This window comes from Elaeis guineensis, chromosome 14, assembly GCF_000442705.2.
Source record: "Elaeis guineensis isolate ETL-2024a chromosome 14, EG11, whole genome shotgun sequence".
Classification (NCBI taxonomy): domain Eukaryota; kingdom Viridiplantae; phylum Streptophyta; class Magnoliopsida; order Arecales; family Arecaceae; genus Elaeis; species Elaeis guineensis.
In genome coordinates, this window is record NC_026006.2 from 56,357,275 (window position 1) to 56,374,370 (window position 17,096).

Genomic DNA, 17,096 nt, shown 5'->3' on the forward strand with positions numbered 1-17,096 from the left:
ATATTTGACCTACCGTCACGACTGACTGCCAAGAAGCTTCATGGTAAAGAAATGGAAGTTTCAAGACCTCGAAAACCACCATCGCTCTCTTAACTATCAGCATTGCCATCACAAGCTCTTGTCGACTTCCTACACATCCATCTCTCTCTCTCTCTCTCTCTCTCTCTCTCAAGCAGAGATGGGGAAGGTTTGCTTCATCGAACCAGAGGAAGAAGGGATAAATGTTATGGGACTTCTCATAGCTCTTATCATTGCCCTGGCGCTGGTGGCCGTGTGCATCCCACCTCGCCGTCGTGCGGTGGTCGCTATCTATCCATACCGCTGCTGAGGAATTGGAGGGAGACGCATCCGCTGCAACTCTGGCGGGAGAATCGCTGGAATTTCTCATTTTAATTCCTTGCCGAATTTAGATGTACTTTTTCATTTTTTCCCAAAAAATTCTCTTGCTATGCCCTCTCAAAGATATGGTGGTGCTGCTGTGCGCCAAAAAAGGGATGCCAAGCTGATTCATTCTGAAAGCATGAAACTAGAGAAGTTCTGTAAGAAATAAAGAGTCGAAAGTTTGGTATCTGTTTCTTGTTCTTTGTCCCTGCACTTCTCATGCTGGAGAAATTACCATAAATCCGACAACTTTCAGCTCTTGATGGATTCTTGTTTATAAATTTGCATTGCAATCGGTAACTTTTCTCTAGATTTTCTTAAATCTCACTTTAAATTTCTGGATGGCAACAGATGCCTTCTTGAGATCTAACATTAGGCTTCAACCATGAAAGGAGCTGTTCTTGCCAGATAATATAAACAATTTAAAAAAAATAAACACACATAATCAATCCAAAGTATCATAACAAAAATAGTTAAATATTTACAGACTTATCTGACTTAAAATCTAAATGAACTACGCAAAATTGCAGATTTCGTCACTTATTCTCTACCATACACATCATTACTCATCCTTCTTCTTGCCTTTCTTCTTCTTTTCCTTTTTCTTCTTTCCTGTTTCTGCTGCTTCTTGTTCCTTTATTTGGTTGCTGGGCTCCTCCTCTGCCTCAATTTGCTTTCTCTTCTTCTTCTTTTCTTTTCTGCCGGGCTCCTTTTCAGCTTCCGGCACAACAGCCTGATCTTCATCCTCCAACCCTACAGTAGTATTGTGAGCTTCAGATTTCTTCTTCTTCTTCTTTTTCTTTTTCTCCTGGTCTTCTTCTGGCTCGGCTGCAGCAGTCTGATGATTCATTTGTAATTGGGGGGTGCTCTCTGTATCAGCCTTATTTTTCTTCTTCTTCCTTTTCTCCCCATCATCGACACCCCCTTCTTTCAAGGTAGCTTCTTCCGCAGCCTCTACTTCCTCATGCTTCCTCTTTCTAGGTTGTGCCTGCTCCTGTTCATCAGCTGACTTCGCAGCTGGTTCGGTGCTCTGGCCGAGGACTAGATCAGTTGAGGGATTGTAAGTCTGCACATGAAAAAAGACCAATTAGAGGAAGTTGATGCCGCAAGTTTTGGTTTTCCAACTTGTCATAACAGTTCAGCACATGCCAGAGACTGATCAGAAGATGGAGCAAATGAAGTCGTAAGATGCAGGCATAAATCAAAAAAGAGGTTTATTTATAAATTCGATTTCCTTTTCATATTAGGTTTTGCATATAAAAAGACAATCAAGTATCCAGATGCATATCATCATCAAAGTTGATAATGTGAGATATTTAACTTACTGTCAAAGTTGAGGGGTTTATATATATAATTTGAAGTTTGAGGTTGTAGAATATCCTATAAATACCAAATCATGATTCTCCTATAAACTATAATACAAAGAGTTCCATGCAAGAACTTTCGCCGAGGAGGTAGAAAGCTAATGATCAAAAAACACAGAGAGGCAAATGAGGTTAATGACCGACTATCGAATGTCATAGAAAAACCATCATATATGATATATGGGAATAAATCACGTGAGAGTATGACTAACATACCTTTGCCGGAGTAATCAGAGCCCCTGCACCCTTCTTTCGGTCCTTGTCGTAGAACTCGATCTTGGGCTTGCCTTTAGTTGAGCCAGCAGAACGGCCCAATTCTCTGCCTTCAAGAACTCTTAAACGGGCCTCAAGCTATTCGCAAACACAAGGTATGAATACATCAATATCAGGACAATTGGCGAATGGGATACCATAGTAGAGGATTCTAGCACAAATGTTACCTTAGCTCGATTTTCCAGTCCCATAGTGTTGTCTTGACCATCGCCAAGGGCATCATATCGGATGGCCAATGCAGTTTTTGCAGCAAGGGAACGAGAAATCTTCCCCTTGAGCTTTGGGGCTGCCTGACCAATTAAGGATGCATGGAAGATAAGCCCATATTTTGGTGTAGCATGCTTCGTCTTCAGAGCTCTAAACAGGGCCTGAATATTAGAGACAAGAAGAAAATTAAGATTGTTGCTGATTGCTAAGTTATGGTGATAGGAAAGAACGGCCACATATTAGAGACTGCCAGCCATGGAAGCACAAATAATTGGAGCATGAAGGAAGAAGTATGAGATTATATTGTTTAAGAAGATAAGAGTCAGAAAGATAAATCTTTAAAGTTACACGGCCAAAGTATAGAACCTAATAAATAAGAAAAAATGAGAGTTGTCAGATGGTAGATTGTATCAAAAAGCAGATAAAATGTTTTTGGAGTCTGAAGCAAGTGGTGTTGTTCATATAAAACAACATGGTAAGGGAAGAATCAGGTCACCATGGGGTCTATGATAAAAACTGTTTTATTTCAAGTAGTGGCCTAGAGGGGGAAAAAAAATTGAAGACTTGGAAAGATACAATATGCTGGAGGGGAAAAATTTTACTGTCTAAATACGCCATATGATAAGTTGAGATTAGGGAATAACTACACAAACAGATAGATCAGGGCCATGCTAGAAAACTAAACAGGGATTCTATTGGGGTCATGACTACGAATGGAAAAGTTGCACTATTTCTAGGCACATTTCTAGATGTTAGCAATAGTATGTAACAGAATAATAGAATAATAGGTTAATGTGAGAGAAATATCCAATGTAAAATGATCATTGGATTATCAGCATAAATTGGCATAAGAAACTATGTACAAATTCAACCATCAATAATGGTATAACATTACAAGGCAAAATTTAAAGATATGGAAAAGGTTTCTAAAGAAAAAAAAATATCCAAAAAATTTTGAAACCAATAAAAGTATGCACAGAAAAGCTCAACTAGGGCTGCAATGGGCCAGGACGGCTTGTGACCTGACCTGGTTAAACCTGGCTCGAAGACTCATGGGTCAAATCCGGATCGATGCCAGATTCATTCTGACAATGGGTCAGGTCTGGTTTTGTAAATACCAGTCAACCCCGACTTGACCCAACTTGTATATCACCTTGGTCCAATCCAGGTCAGCTCCCAGGTCTACCAGACACCACTGAACTTGATGTGAGTCAACCCATAGACCTGTCTCCTATAAAAACTGTTAAACCCAATTCCACAAGCCCTTTTCCCTTTCTTTGCAAACCCAAACCCCTCCTCCAATTCCCTCAATCCTGCCTGTAGGCCATTGCTACCTAAGCCCTTCTCAATGGCACATTGCCATTCCAGCTTCCATTCCACTCCCCTCACCACAACGGCAGTTCAACAATGACGCCTCCTGATAACTTTCTCTTCCTCCCACCTCGACCCCCCACCATCCCAGCTATGCCTCCTCAGTTTGCTGATCAGGGGTTAGAGTCAAGTCCTAGCAACAATTCTTTAAGCATTTTTAAGGAATGGATGCTTTAGGGAATCGTTTTCCTCAAACCCTATTCTGAGATTGTTGGCATGCAACACCTTGCTATCAAGGGGAATTTTTGTTGTTTGTTTCACAATTGCTTTTGGGCCTGCAGGCTTTCGATCTTAATTTTGCTTCTAATGTCTTTTCCCTTGAGTTCTGGGTAATAATGGAATTGAATGCCACAAAACTTTGCTTGGGTCAGGGTCTTATTCTCCTCTTTGTAACTTTAATTTTTCTTCTGCTTTATTTCCTAGATGGAGACTTCATGTTGCTTTTCTTGACTAGCTCATGACCTGCCACACTATAACCATTATCTTCAAGGCGTTAAGACTAGGTTTTATGGCTTATCTAACCAATGGTGACCTATTGTGTCTAGGAGCCAAACTCAAACTTGACCTATTTGTAAACAAGTTAGCGTAGAATAAGCTAAATCCTGCCTGATGATAAAACAGTCTCACCCAAACCCTTTTCAGGAATAGGGCATAAACTTATTCCATATCCTTATTACTAGATTAATTTATTTGCTAAGCGATAAACCAAAAAAAAAAAAATTCAGGGAACAAATCCACTGCTTTGTAGTATATATTCGCAAACCCTTTGTGGATATCTCCTATGAATCTCCTTAAAATAAATTCTTCACAACATATATTTTCACTGTCATGTTCCACCATATACAAACATTTAAGAGATTTGTTACATCATTTGCATACCTATCCAGTCCTATCATGTATAGAAACACTCATGCAGAAGGTTTTGTTTTATACTGTGCAAAGTAAACAAGGGCACGTTAAGCATAAATTAACTGAAGAGAAAAGCATTGACAAATGGTCAAACCATTGAAGGAAGTGCAAAATCAAAGAGTAAGAGAAACCAAACTGGCATACAACTAATGATAGAAGAAATGCAAGGTCCATATCACATGTCAATAAAAGTATGATATGCCATGACTAAATTACTACAAAAGACCAGGTTACTTATGTCCATCAACAAGCTTATCTTCTTAATCAATAATATGCAACCAAAAAATCCACTGTAAGCTTAACGCATTTAATGTAAATCATACCTTCTCTGCACCAAGAATCTGAACTGTGCTCCCAGGTTGCTTTGCTAGATTCAATAAACTACCACCATGAGCAATAAGACGAGCTCCAACAAGTTCCCCAACAAGAGCAGTCAGATTTGGCGCAATAGTATTCATTCTGCTTCTCAGGTAATCATACAGCTGAGCTCTATACTCTGAAAGAGATAACACTTGGTCACAAAGGTCTCTGATATTTGCTAAGTCAAGATCACTAACTTCTGTTCCCATGGATATCACTGCTGCCTCTTTCAGCTCTGCTTCAGTCTCCTCTGACAATATCTGTTGGAAACAAGAATAATACCAAATAGTTAGCATCTATCAGATTCACTTTTCTTTTCTGATAATGAGGTAGGTTTATGAAGGTTTGCCTCAGAGAAATCAAGTTGTACTGCATTTGCACGATTGCCCATCAGCTTAACTGCTTTTGCATACTGAATGTTATCGGTATAATTTTAGCAAGTTCAGGAAAATGCCATCCATACCATTCACGAACTCTCATGGCATAAGTGTTAAGCTCTTTATCAAGATCATCCAACAAGCCAATGGCCTGAATAATCATTGTATCCACCTGTAGAGTGAAATCAGTTCTTAGTCATAGCATGATGCTAAGAGTAATTAATAAATGAAATATGACATACAGAACATCACATATACAAATAAAGTGAATTTCAAAGTCCAGGATTTGTTTCTCTGCATCATTGTGTTTCAGGTGTCACTCATATTGAAGAACAGACATATGTCTTCTCAAATAGTCATTGTTTAAATTACTTAAACATGGATAAAGTAGTGAATTTGAAGGCAAAATTTAATACTATAGTGGACTAAATGATAAATGACTATTTTTTCTGTAACGAATTAAGGGAGCAGGTGATAAAGAATTCACCTTATCAGGGCTGAATTTCAGCTTGTACCTAGACAGGCTGTGTGACAAACCCAAACTCATTGGAGCTAAATCTTGCACCGCTAACCCAGATATTAGTTCTGTAAGCTGGCTCCTTAGTCCCCTCATTAGCTCCATGACAGCATTGTTGTGAAGGCAGTCTATTTTCTGAAAATTAATAATTAACAATTATATTATGTAATATGAGATATTGAGATTGTGTGGCCGTTGTATTTAAATATGGCCACATAGGGCAATGAGGTTACCAGTTTTTCTTTAATTGCATTTCCAAGTTTGGAATCAGCAACAGCTAATGCTTCACCTTCACAGTGAGCACGCAAAAACTTGCGGAGGCCCTTGCTAGGTTTACCATCAATCAATAAGGTTGCTGTGGATAAAGCTTCAGAAGTGTTCTCAAATTTACTGAAAGCTTTCAGCTTCACTACCTGATGAAGCATGAAAAGGCTGAAAGGTTAGTGGGTACCCAAAGAAGAACCAGGCATAACATGGCAAAGGAGACAACAGGTCCAGAACAACCACTCAACAAATACTCAAGAGAAAAATAAATGAATGAGCACCCATAAATAAAAGTCTTGGCTCTTAGTAAGGATAACCGACACAACAGAGTTCCATTCATCAATTATCAATCACAGTCCCATAAGATATCCTCAAGGAAAGGATAGCAATGATGGTTAAAGAAGGTCAATTGATTAAAAAAAAAAAAATTCCTAATCTCAGAGTTTTGCAGCGGAAAAAGGAAGAAGCAAGAAGTGAAATATTCAGATCGCATAAATGAATGAAGTAACCTTTCTGGCTGATTCTGAAGTTGAAAATTCCTTCCACAGATCCTGGCATTGTATTAAGAAAAGGAATTAATAAAACAAAAAATATATTAATAGATTGAAGCAGTAGATATAAGAAGAACAGCCCAAGGAAAACAAAACAATGGTCTCATCACCTCAACTTTGTCAAGCTTCCCTTCATCTAATACTTTGAATAGGGCAAAGCCCGCTGGAGTTTCGAACAGCACCAACATCACTTAATAATCCCAATCAACCGCACCTAATCAACCAATAGAAAGCAAAAATAAAAACATCAATCCAGTATACCATTAGAATACATACTAAAACACCATTCACCCAAAAAACTAAGGAAAAGTCCCGACAAAGATTTTTCTAAGCTGAAGAAAGAAGAACAAGGGATTCAGAAAACAGATATCTAGCGCTGAAGATGCATGCTTTTTGAACAAAAATGAATTAAAAAGGCCAGGATGTTTCGTTTCCCATGGGTTTAAACCGAAGGTTTCAGGGTTTAGGGTTTAGGGTTATGAATCGTGTCAAGAAGGCGAATCAAGAAGATAGAAGGAAAAAAACTAAGCCTCGTAGGAGAAGATGGATTAGTGTTTTGGTCGGCGACGCTTCCTAAGCTCTCGGAAAGAAGAAAGGAGAGAGCTTTACCTCTCTCTCTCTGCCAATGGTTTCAGAGGAGCCGCAATGGAGGAAGCGCCGAAGAAGGATACAAGGTAGGGGTTTAGAGAGGGTTTATAACAGGCGGAAGGGAATTGAGGTGGGTGGAGAAGGGAATCTCACCGTTGGTATGAGAATGAAAAGGATTTCAGCCGTAGGATGGTAATAGACGGTTATGGACGGTTTAGACGTTTAGTTGTTGCTTCTGTGGTAGGGTATTGAGAATACACGGATACACATCAAGATTTGCATCAACAGTTACCAACATTTGTGTAATGAAGTTGTTAGTAATGTAATTGGTGCACCATAGTATTACCTAAGACTTTAACCCGATGTACGAAGTAATTGATTAATTCATAATAGTCTTAGATTTTACCAAATAATAATAATAATAATAGTCTTAGATTTTAATCCTTGGGGATGACATGCATAGCGCCCCATCTTATAGCCTTTAGAGCTATTTGTTGTGTGCTTTATAATTCATTTTAATTTATTTTGTTAAAAAATTACTCCAGCTAAATATTGATGTTACTTGTAGAAGTTATTGCCATAGGTGGTGCTGGTTAGATGTTAAATTGCCAAGCAAACAATTGACCAGTTTCATTAACTCTTCAATAATGGGCACTAAAATGAGGGAGACCAACAAAAGAACAAGATAAATCAATTCTTTCATAACAAGACCCAAAAAAATATCAAAAACATTTTTGTGCTCTTGTTGTTGATTTTTGAGGTAGTCTCTCATTATGACAAAATTGGTTTGCCCATAGACATCGAGATATGAGAATTCGTTTGCCCATAGACATTTGAGATATGAGACCTTTCAAATAAAGTACACATGATATTGGATAAAGACATATAGTCATCAGGGTTGTGTTAGATGTTACATATCTTCATCTATTTATATTGGATGGAGACCTTTTAGGGTTGTCTTAGGCTTGGAAGTGGTGTATGACCTGTCCGTCATCCACCTATATCCAATCCAGTGCCCAGGAATAAACTGTCATAGCCCAAAAAATTTCACCTTTCTGGCAGAGAGGGTTGCGCTCCCTTCGTTTCATCCCTTTGGGCTAACATTTCTGCACCCAACGAATTAATTATTATTAATCTACCAACCTCAAAAAGGAAAAAAAAAAATAGATGTTACTTCTTGGCATGAGACCAGTTTGTCTGGCCCTGATGGTTTAGTTAAAATCCTGTGAATTTCCAGAAGCAGCAATGAAACAGCAAACTTCATTTTTAGATAAATTACAATGCGCAAGATACTGTACAAATACATGCCACATTGAAAGTCTAACCAGTTGCATCATTAATATTCAGAAATATATATATATATATGGAGATCTACATTATTTAAATTGCATACATGTAATGATACAGAGAACAGATATTTGCATTATTTATATTACAGACATTCAATGTTTTCGACTTAATCCCTTTGGGTTTCCTATAGAACAACCTGAAATGATTATGTAGTGCTTGCAGCACTTGATTTTATCTGGACCCGTAGTACTTCATGAACTGCTCCTCGGTTGAGCACAGCCAGAACCTCTTCTTCCTTGGCCATGGCAAGATCACCCAAAGAAAACTTTCGTGAACGATGCTCATCAGGCAATCGGAAGCCATAGAACCACCTGCCTAGCTTGAACCAACTCACACACACTTGTCGATCGGATACTTTGCATCTATGAAGGGCTTCTGCTACGTCCTTGGGCTGCAATGTCAGGCAGAATAGGTTAACAAGAATGACCATAACATTTAGTCTAAAGTAAAATCAGCAAGTCAAATTTTTTAAGGCTATATAATTAGGTCTATCGTCAAACATGCAGGACATAAAAAATGTATGAATATAGTTTATAAACATTAGATGGGCAATTTATAAAGCTATCTAACATAAAATTCTGGGCCAACGGCACTCTGTCACATGAAGGAATCAGGAATGCAAGTCATGAACGAAGACCTTCCAAGAAGGCAGACCTACTTTACTGAATCGGGAAATGTGTTCTAAAAATGTCATCGTCAAAGTTCCTTGCCACCAAGATGAGTCCCCCAAGCTGCATTCTACCGATATATCTCATTTCAATGAGCCATATATGCTTGGAGGAAATTCTCACTAAAACAAAATGGAGGGATACAACTCCCAGAAAACAGGTCTTCATGTCCTTGCACTAGAGGACATGAAATGTTTGTATAACTTGGACTTGAGAGCAGTTGAAATTTCACTAGCATATAACAATCCTACAGTGCACAAACCATAGGATCATTATGAATTGAAAGATTGGAAGAAACCACTTCTTCCATACAATGATACTCAAAAAGACCCTTGATCAATTCGCACAGTTCTATGTAACCTTCAATAACTTTATATGTTGATGGACAAGTTAATTCTCCATCACCATGCTCCTCCAATATTTTTGCATTAAGTTAATTCTCCATTCTTTTAAGGTTGCAAATCATAAGAAGCAAGTTAGTGTTCTTTCTAAAAAAGTTAACAACAACATGGCCCTATGGGTCATTAAGCAGAGGTTGTTACATTGTTCAGGGAAAAGCTTGCAGCATGGGAAGAGTGGCATCCTTGAATTGAGCCTACAGTTACATGCAAGGCTCCGTATGCTAGACAGTTCCTAATAATATATGCATAGATTCATTACGACATCTGTGTGAAAGCTTTGAGATTCATCAGACAAGGACTCAGACATTTTTTCAGAAGTACCACTAAAATATCGAGAAAATGAAAAATAGCTGCAATTGTATCTACGAGGATACCAGAAGCATCACAAAATCACGTACAGCTCCACAATTTCAATCACTCAATCTAAAGATCAAGCACAAGATATCTTAGAATGAAATAGGAAAGAAAAACACAGACACCATGCGAGACACACACAAAGGATCACTTACTGGTACTGCAAGCCAAAATATGGAATAGTGCAATCCAATCAGATTCAGCAGCACATTCTGCTTTCTTGCAAACAGAAATAGTTGGACATCTTCAAACCCAAGCTCCATCGAGCCAAGATCAGCTATAGCTTTCAGATAATATCCAACTTCAAGTGATTCATTTAGTGAGCTCTGTTCCACAAATTTGATTACAGTGGTCACAGCACTGGCCATTTTTCTGTGCTTGTTAATGTACAAAACCCTCCACCCCTACAACATGAAAATGGATATTAGAAATTTTAAGGGGTAGGACAATCCAAGGAAATAATTTGCAGTACTTGTCTAAATATATCAGAAACAGATTATGCAATAAGCTATCGGCACACGCCTCTTGCATGGATAACTATTTAGAAAGCAATGGAACTGACAAGCTGATGATTTAGATATAAAGTTGACCTAGGCAATTAACTATTGAAATATATTAATCTGAAGTGTATGTCAGAATCAATTGATCAAACCAAAATTAGTAAAAAGAATGCCATGGTATCTTCATAGTTATTGCTTACAAGAAAATTTTTGAAATAATTGATGCTCATTTCCTGGTATAAATTTTTCAGAAAAAAATTTGGCTTTGGCATTTCTGGCACATGCAGTGGTAGTGATTAACAGGAACATGCACTCTATCTTATGTTTAAGTCTCAAGCACTATTGATGTAATAACATGCACAGCTTGCATTATTCTGTCCCCTCCACACAATTGATGTGCATGTAGAATGAAGCGTTTCTATGCAGGAGAATTGTCTGATGCCCTGAAGCACAAGAACCTGAAGCACAAGAACAAGCATCGAAAGTAATTCAGGAGATATGCAAGAAGAGATGTATTATAGAGAGAGTAAATTTGGAGAGAAAAGAATTCTAATAAAATAATAATAACAGAACTCATATCATTTAGACGACTCCAAATCTCTTGAAGAGATGCCCAATTCTCCATACATTCCAGCTTCTCCCTCCTATGACTCGGGAGGCAGACGGCACACCAGTCACTATTACTCCCACCAACAAAGGCTGATTTGGATATCAGCTATTCTTATCAAATTCCATATTTTCCTCTTAATCCCACTAAAGCTCCAAATCTCCACTATATTCCCATTGTCTGACCCGTTGATCACTTCGAATCATGATTAAAAAAAACGTTATGGCGTGATGTTCTATCCTTGTCCAATGATTCAGATATGGCACTTGCTCCAAAGTCCAATTTTTTCTCCAATTACAAACTTAATCGAATTTAAGAACAAAAAAGATCACATCCATACATGGAAAACAACTAATTCCAATATCTTCGCGCAAATCTCGACAAGAAAAACCGAATTCCACCATACGGACCTGTGCGGGCGACGACAAGGCCTTGGCGTCACCGGAACACTCTTCTCCTCCTCCCTCAATGGCTCGAGGCTGGGAACCAGCGCCCAACGCCGGCCACCTCCGCTTGTAGAGCGCGATCCAGACGCAATCCGACGCGCAGAGGCAGCGCCAGAACTGCGAACAGCTTCCCAACGAGCAAACATCTGTGACCTTCTCTTCCCCAAAATTAATGGATCCGAGACATCAAATCCAGCCATCAGAGAAGGGAACAAAGAAGTCGAAGAGAGAGAAGAAGAAAAAAGGAAAGACCTCGAGATAGGATACGATGTTGAGGGCGAGATCCACAGGGAGGGAGTTGGAGCTCAGCCCCGATCTCGAATTCCCGGGCTTCGGCACTGGCGCTGCCTCCATTCCGATCTTTCCCTCGAGATGAGAATGCCCCCTCAAAAGTGTGAGAAGGAAGGAAATGGGACAGGTTTCTTGCAATGGTATCGCTTCCGATGACACGTTTCGTGCGTGTATTTTTTTACTGAGACTTTTTGCACGGGATTGTCAGATTACGGATAATCAAATGATTCCGCAGAATCATTTATTTAAAAAAATTATTATAAAAAATTATCATATTTAACTTATAAAATGATTATTTAAAAAAAAATATTAAAAAATTTAAACCGTTTGACCCAGAGAATATGATGAATTTTACAAATATATTTTTTAATATAAAATATTTTTTTACAGATAATATTACATCTTCAATAATTTTTTTAATGACTATAATCATATAATTTTTTCATAATATCTTTTACATTTTTTATTTTTTATTAAATTTTTAATTAAATAAATTTAAAAAATATCATAATAAATTTAATTATTATATATATAATTATATTTAAATTATTTTTATCAAATATTGATTACCATCATTCAAAAATTTATTAAATATCAATCTTCATAATATTTATTTTTTTTTAAAAAATAAATATAAATTCATCCATCATCTCTTTTTTCATCTTTCATATATCAAATATAGTAATATAATACAAATTTATTTTTTAAAATAATCTAATCAAACAGATTTAAAATAATAATAATAATAATAAATTTATTAGATTGTTAGTAATCCAATCTGCCCAATCAGCTTTGCTGGCTCTATTTGCCAACCAATCCACCGTTACATTTTCTTGTATGCATTTTATACCCCAAGTAACGCCTGTAATAAACTGTTAGTTATGTCATCCAAGAGATGTGCAAGCCAAATTGAGGCCATTACTTCGGATGATTAACCTTGATATGCTATTTATTATAGCAGTTTAGGAGCTTCACAAATTACCCATAGAGAATTCTATACACAAAATATATTTGTATCAAAATTATAAATGATCTATCCAAACAATTCTACATATAAATTGCAGTGAATCTGTTGTTAGCCATTCATGTATTTTTTTCTAGAATTTATTTGAAAATTCTATTTAGTAGCCACAAAATATATAAAATATACTATGATTAGTTTTGATATCATATGGACAGTGATCTAAGATTCCTATGATATACCAAACAATCACTCATGGATAAACGGAGATCTTTAATCACTAAAATATTATGTATCAGATTAGACTATCTCAAATCATCGACAACTAGATTATCCATAGATGAAGATCATGAGTGATCTAAGATCACTGTAATATTTTCATTTGAATCACCAAATGCTATCATAGGACGAATTTGGAACTAGAGAGAGGTGGGTGACTCATCAAAAGCTCTCCTTCTTGAAGAGAAGAAATCAATTATTGGATAAAAAGCAAAATTGCAAGTACCTCATTCGTACAATCCATATTCACCGATCGAGCAAGTGCTAAAGCAGAAGAGCCTCTGGCCTATGAGAAGAGAACCAAAGGAGGCTCCAAGGAGGTTTTCTTTCAAATAAATTTGCATCAAGATATGGTTTTCAAATAAATGTTTCATGCTTGGGAATCCAATCTTCCCTCGTTCAAAGAGGGTGTGGGTGCTTACAGCCAGTAATAAAGTTAGCGAAGAGAGACCCAAAGCAAAAGCTGGTTCAAGCTCACCATGGAAAGGCCGTGTGGTAGGTAACGGAAGAGAAAATAAGCAGCTTTTCCGAAACAATGGTTCTTGTTTACTGAGCCAAGATTTTTCATCCTTTTTCTCGGGAATTGTGGAGCAACATAAGCAGAGCAACCGCTCGAAAAAGCAAAGGATGTTATCCTTCATCGATGTAAATGACTAAAATATTTTTTATTTTATATAATTATCTATCAAATAAAAAATTATTCTATGTAGCAATTCTTACATCTCCTACGGTGGTAGAGTAACAGCCAGTTTTGATACGTTAAACTAATGCCTAGTTGCATTTGCAGACAAAAGAATAATTAAATAAATATTAAATAAATGATTCACAAACAGTTGAGTGGTTATTCCACAAAATTTATTTGACCCAATTATGCCACATAATCCTTTAAAAGATATTCTGAGTGAGTTATTCAGCTCCATAATTTTTTTATTTAAAATTCAAAAATAAATAAAATATAGTACTATATTCAGTTATATGTAGCAAAAAGTATTTACACTTATGACTTCAGGTCACAAAACTTGCCCCAAAAATTTCATAGGCTGGACCATCGGAGGCCGAGCCATCCCTATTGGATTTGGCCCATTGGAGTGGCTAGGGTCCCAAGGATTCGTGACAAATGGAATGATGCAAAATTTTTGTGCACCGAGGCGATGTAGAAAATCTTATATGAAGTATACCATCTTGTCCGATTAGTCTACGTAGCCATTATTTTCTAATGTGTATTTAATGCTGCAGATCGATTTTTTCATTTAAAAATTTTGTATAACAAAATATCTCTATTTTTTTAAAAAAATATGAATTTAATGTCTATATTATGATATCTGCATCCAGAAAGTCATAATTTTTCTCCACAGGATGTCATAATATAATGCATGATGTAACAATATGCACATGATGTCATAATTTTTTTAAAAAATAGAGGTATTTTCGTCATTCAAAATTTTCAAACGAAAAAATAAAATTGCAGACATTAAATACCATTAGAAATGTTGGACAAAAATATCCCTTTTATATTATGATATTTTATGTCATATTATGATATTTTGAATTATATTATACCACAAGATGTCTTAATTTTTTCCAAAGGGCAGAGATATTTTGTCATACAATTTTTTAAATAAAAAAGCCGACCTGCAAGCATTAAACATACGTTGAAAAATGGTGACTATGTGGATCAATTGGATAAGATGGTATGCTCCGCATCGAATTTTTTACACCACAAAGAATTTCTCATGAATGATAATCTCACGAGGGAAGTTTGGATTAAGACTGCTATCAACTTCATTAGACGTATTATCCTAGTTGCCAACTCAAAACAAATTTACACTGCTGAACAATTTTTTTGCTTTAAAAAAATATATACAGAAGTGGAGATTAACTCCACTGATTTAATAAATGATCATATAAAATTGCTAAGAAATTTTTAGTTTTTTTTTAAAAGAAAACAGTGAAGTATTCTTGTCTCTCTCTTTTTTTCCATAAAAAGTGAAATTAACTTCGTTATTTAATAAACAATTGCACAAACTTGCTAAAAATTTTTATATTTTAAAAAAAAAATAGTGATGCATCCTAATCTCATTTTTTTCATAATTTTTAATATTGACATTACGGAAAGATCCTATCTTCTTTGTCTCTTTTATGTGATTATTATTGGGTGTGCATATTGTAGCCTCCTTCTCTCACTTTATATACATGCATCATATTATTTTTTGATAATTCATAAACATAAAAAGAAATTTTTTTGGTATGAAAATAATTTATTATTATTTCTTGATAGTTCACAAATATACATGCTTAAGCTAATCGATTAATCAATCATGCTTTTGCTCCTTCAATAAGTAATTAAAAATTGACAATAAACCTTACTATCTATTTGGAGGTACAATATGGTAGATCTATAGAACTAAACTTAAATAGATGGGATAAGACTTATTGCTATATCTTGCGCTAAGCGAATCAAACCTAGTTAACTTCCATCGTAGTTACATATCTATAGCATTCGACCAACTAGCCGGAAATGTAACTAATCTAGTATTTGAAATGTTATTAACTAAAGGATGCTTCTACTTTATAGAAAAAAATTATTGCAGCCTATAAACTTGCGTGCCAACTTCTATTGGTGAAGCCTTCATATGTTGGACACCTTTCATATTAAATCATCTCGAGTTGTATGTAACATTTTCTTTGCTAGGGAATCTGTACAGTGGACCTTGTGTTCTCCATTATATATGATTTTTTAAAATTCCTAATTAGATAAATACACCCTTATTGATATTATTTCATGCCTCTGTTAGAAGAAAAGAAGTGCATTATTGGAAGTGGGAGTATATTTGTTGAGTTACATGAATAATAAAAGATTGCAACTATTCATACATTTTTCATGTGCATTGCACATGCTAAATACCAGTATTCCATGATGTTATTATATGCGTCTCTAATAATTTGACAGAGGATGGAGGAGCAACTATCGACTTAGGAAATAAAGTAAAGAGAAATTTTGATGAAAATATTTGAACCTCATGACCATTTCATCATAATATCATTTAAACCATAGATCCTCATATTTCTTTTAATTTTAAAAGCTCTAAGTCTAAGGGATATAATTGAATCACAGGGATAAATTTCAAATGGGAAAAGAAACAGAAAATATGTAAATAGAAAATGGGGGAAAGGAAAAATTTTCCTTTGAAAGACAATCTAGTCAAGGAGTAAAATTGCAAAATTAACTAATGTAATATTAGAAGAGTTAGTGCCCATGTTTCATTTTGATGTATCTGGCTCATCAATTTTGAGAATTTGGAGGATTTTTTGTACCTATGGCTGTCTAGCCAACTTATCATTGAAAACCTTAAGATAGAGAAATTCTTTGTGCACCGCGGGTGGTGTAGAAAATTCGATGTGGAGCGCATTGCTTTACGTAATTGGTCCACATAGCCACCATTTTTTAATACGCATTTAATACCTGTAGTTTCACTTTTTCGTTTAAAAATTTTAAATGACGAAAATATCCCTACTATTTGAAAAAAATTATGATATCTTATGTTTATATTATAACATCTTACATGCAGAAAGTCATAATTTTAACACAGTATATCATAATATACTATAAAATGTCATAATCTTTTTCAAAGATTAAGGACATTTTCGTCATTCAAAATTTTCAAATAAAAAAACAGAATAAGCATTAAATGTACGTTGAAAGTAGTTGGACAAAAATACTCCTTCTATATTATGATATTTTAGACCATATTATGACATCCTGAGCCATATTATGGCATCCTAAATACAAAAAATAATAATTTGATGCAGAATATCATAATATGCCATAAAATGTCATAATTTTCTGAATCATATTATGACATCCTATGTATAGAAAATCATAATATACCACGGGATGCCATAATTTTTTATAAAGGACAGATATTTTCATAATACAAAATTTTTAAACGAAAAAATGAAATTATAGATATTAAATATGCGTTGAAAAGTGATGGCTAAATGGACCAATCACATAAAGCGATGCGCTCCACATCGAATTTTCTACACCGCCCGCGATGCACAAAAAATTTCTCATAA

The 17,096-nt window shown here is 35.7% G+C and overlaps 2 protein-coding genes across 3 annotated transcripts; both read right to left on the reverse strand.

The window, feature by feature from the left end:
• Window positions 1-759: 759 nt before the first annotated feature.
• LOC105057716 (probable nucleolar protein 5-2) lies at window positions 760-8,232 on the reverse strand. The gene is given in 11 exon segments (XM_073248371.1): window positions 760-1,447; window positions 1,962-2,096; window positions 2,186-2,386; window positions 4,829-5,125; window positions 5,215-5,291; window positions 5,294-5,414; window positions 5,730-5,894; window positions 5,993-6,172; window positions 6,533-6,574; window positions 6,685-6,788; window positions 8,214-8,232. Coding segments are annotated over 10 exon segments (1,800 nt in total). The 5' UTR covers window positions 6,763-6,788; window positions 8,214-8,232; the 3' UTR covers window positions 760-943.
• LOC105057717 (uncharacterized) lies at window positions 8,146-11,898 on the reverse strand. 2 transcript variants are annotated; one of them, XM_029268222.2, is made up of 5 exons: window positions 11,741-11,898; window positions 11,453-11,641; window positions 10,091-10,339; window positions 8,649-8,903; window positions 8,146-8,268 (listed from the first exon to the last, which is right to left on the reverse strand). In XM_029268222.2, the coding sequence occupies exons 1-4, from the start codon at window positions 11,840-11,842 to the stop codon at window positions 8,658-8,660; spliced, it is 786 nt and encodes a 261-aa protein (XP_029124055.2). In that variant the 5' UTR covers window positions 11,843-11,898; the 3' UTR covers window positions 8,146-8,268; window positions 8,649-8,657. The 2 variants fall into 2 exon arrangements, with proteins under 2 accessions (XP_029124055.2, XP_010938713.2); XM_010940411.4 differs by lacking the exon at window positions 8,146-8,268 and having other exon boundaries at window positions 8,409-8,903.
• Window positions 11,899-17,096: the final 5,198 nt, after the last annotated feature.

What these genes read in the sequence shown, in the direction of transcription:
- LOC105057717 (XM_029268222.2), bottom strand. Translation starts at nt 11,842, where the DNA reads ATGGAGGCAGCGCCAGTGCCGAAGCCCGGGAATTCGAGATCGGGGCTG. An exon ending in ACATCGTATCCTATCTCGAG is followed by an intron (nt 11,642 to 11,740) that starts GTCTTTCCTTTT and finishes GGGGAAGAGAAG; the next exon opens with GTCACAGATGTTTGCTCGTT. An exon ending in TATTTTGGCTTGCAGTACCA is followed by an intron (nt 8,904 to 10,090) that starts GTAAGTGATCCT and finishes CTGACATTGCAG; the next exon opens with CCCAAGGACGTAGCAGAAGC.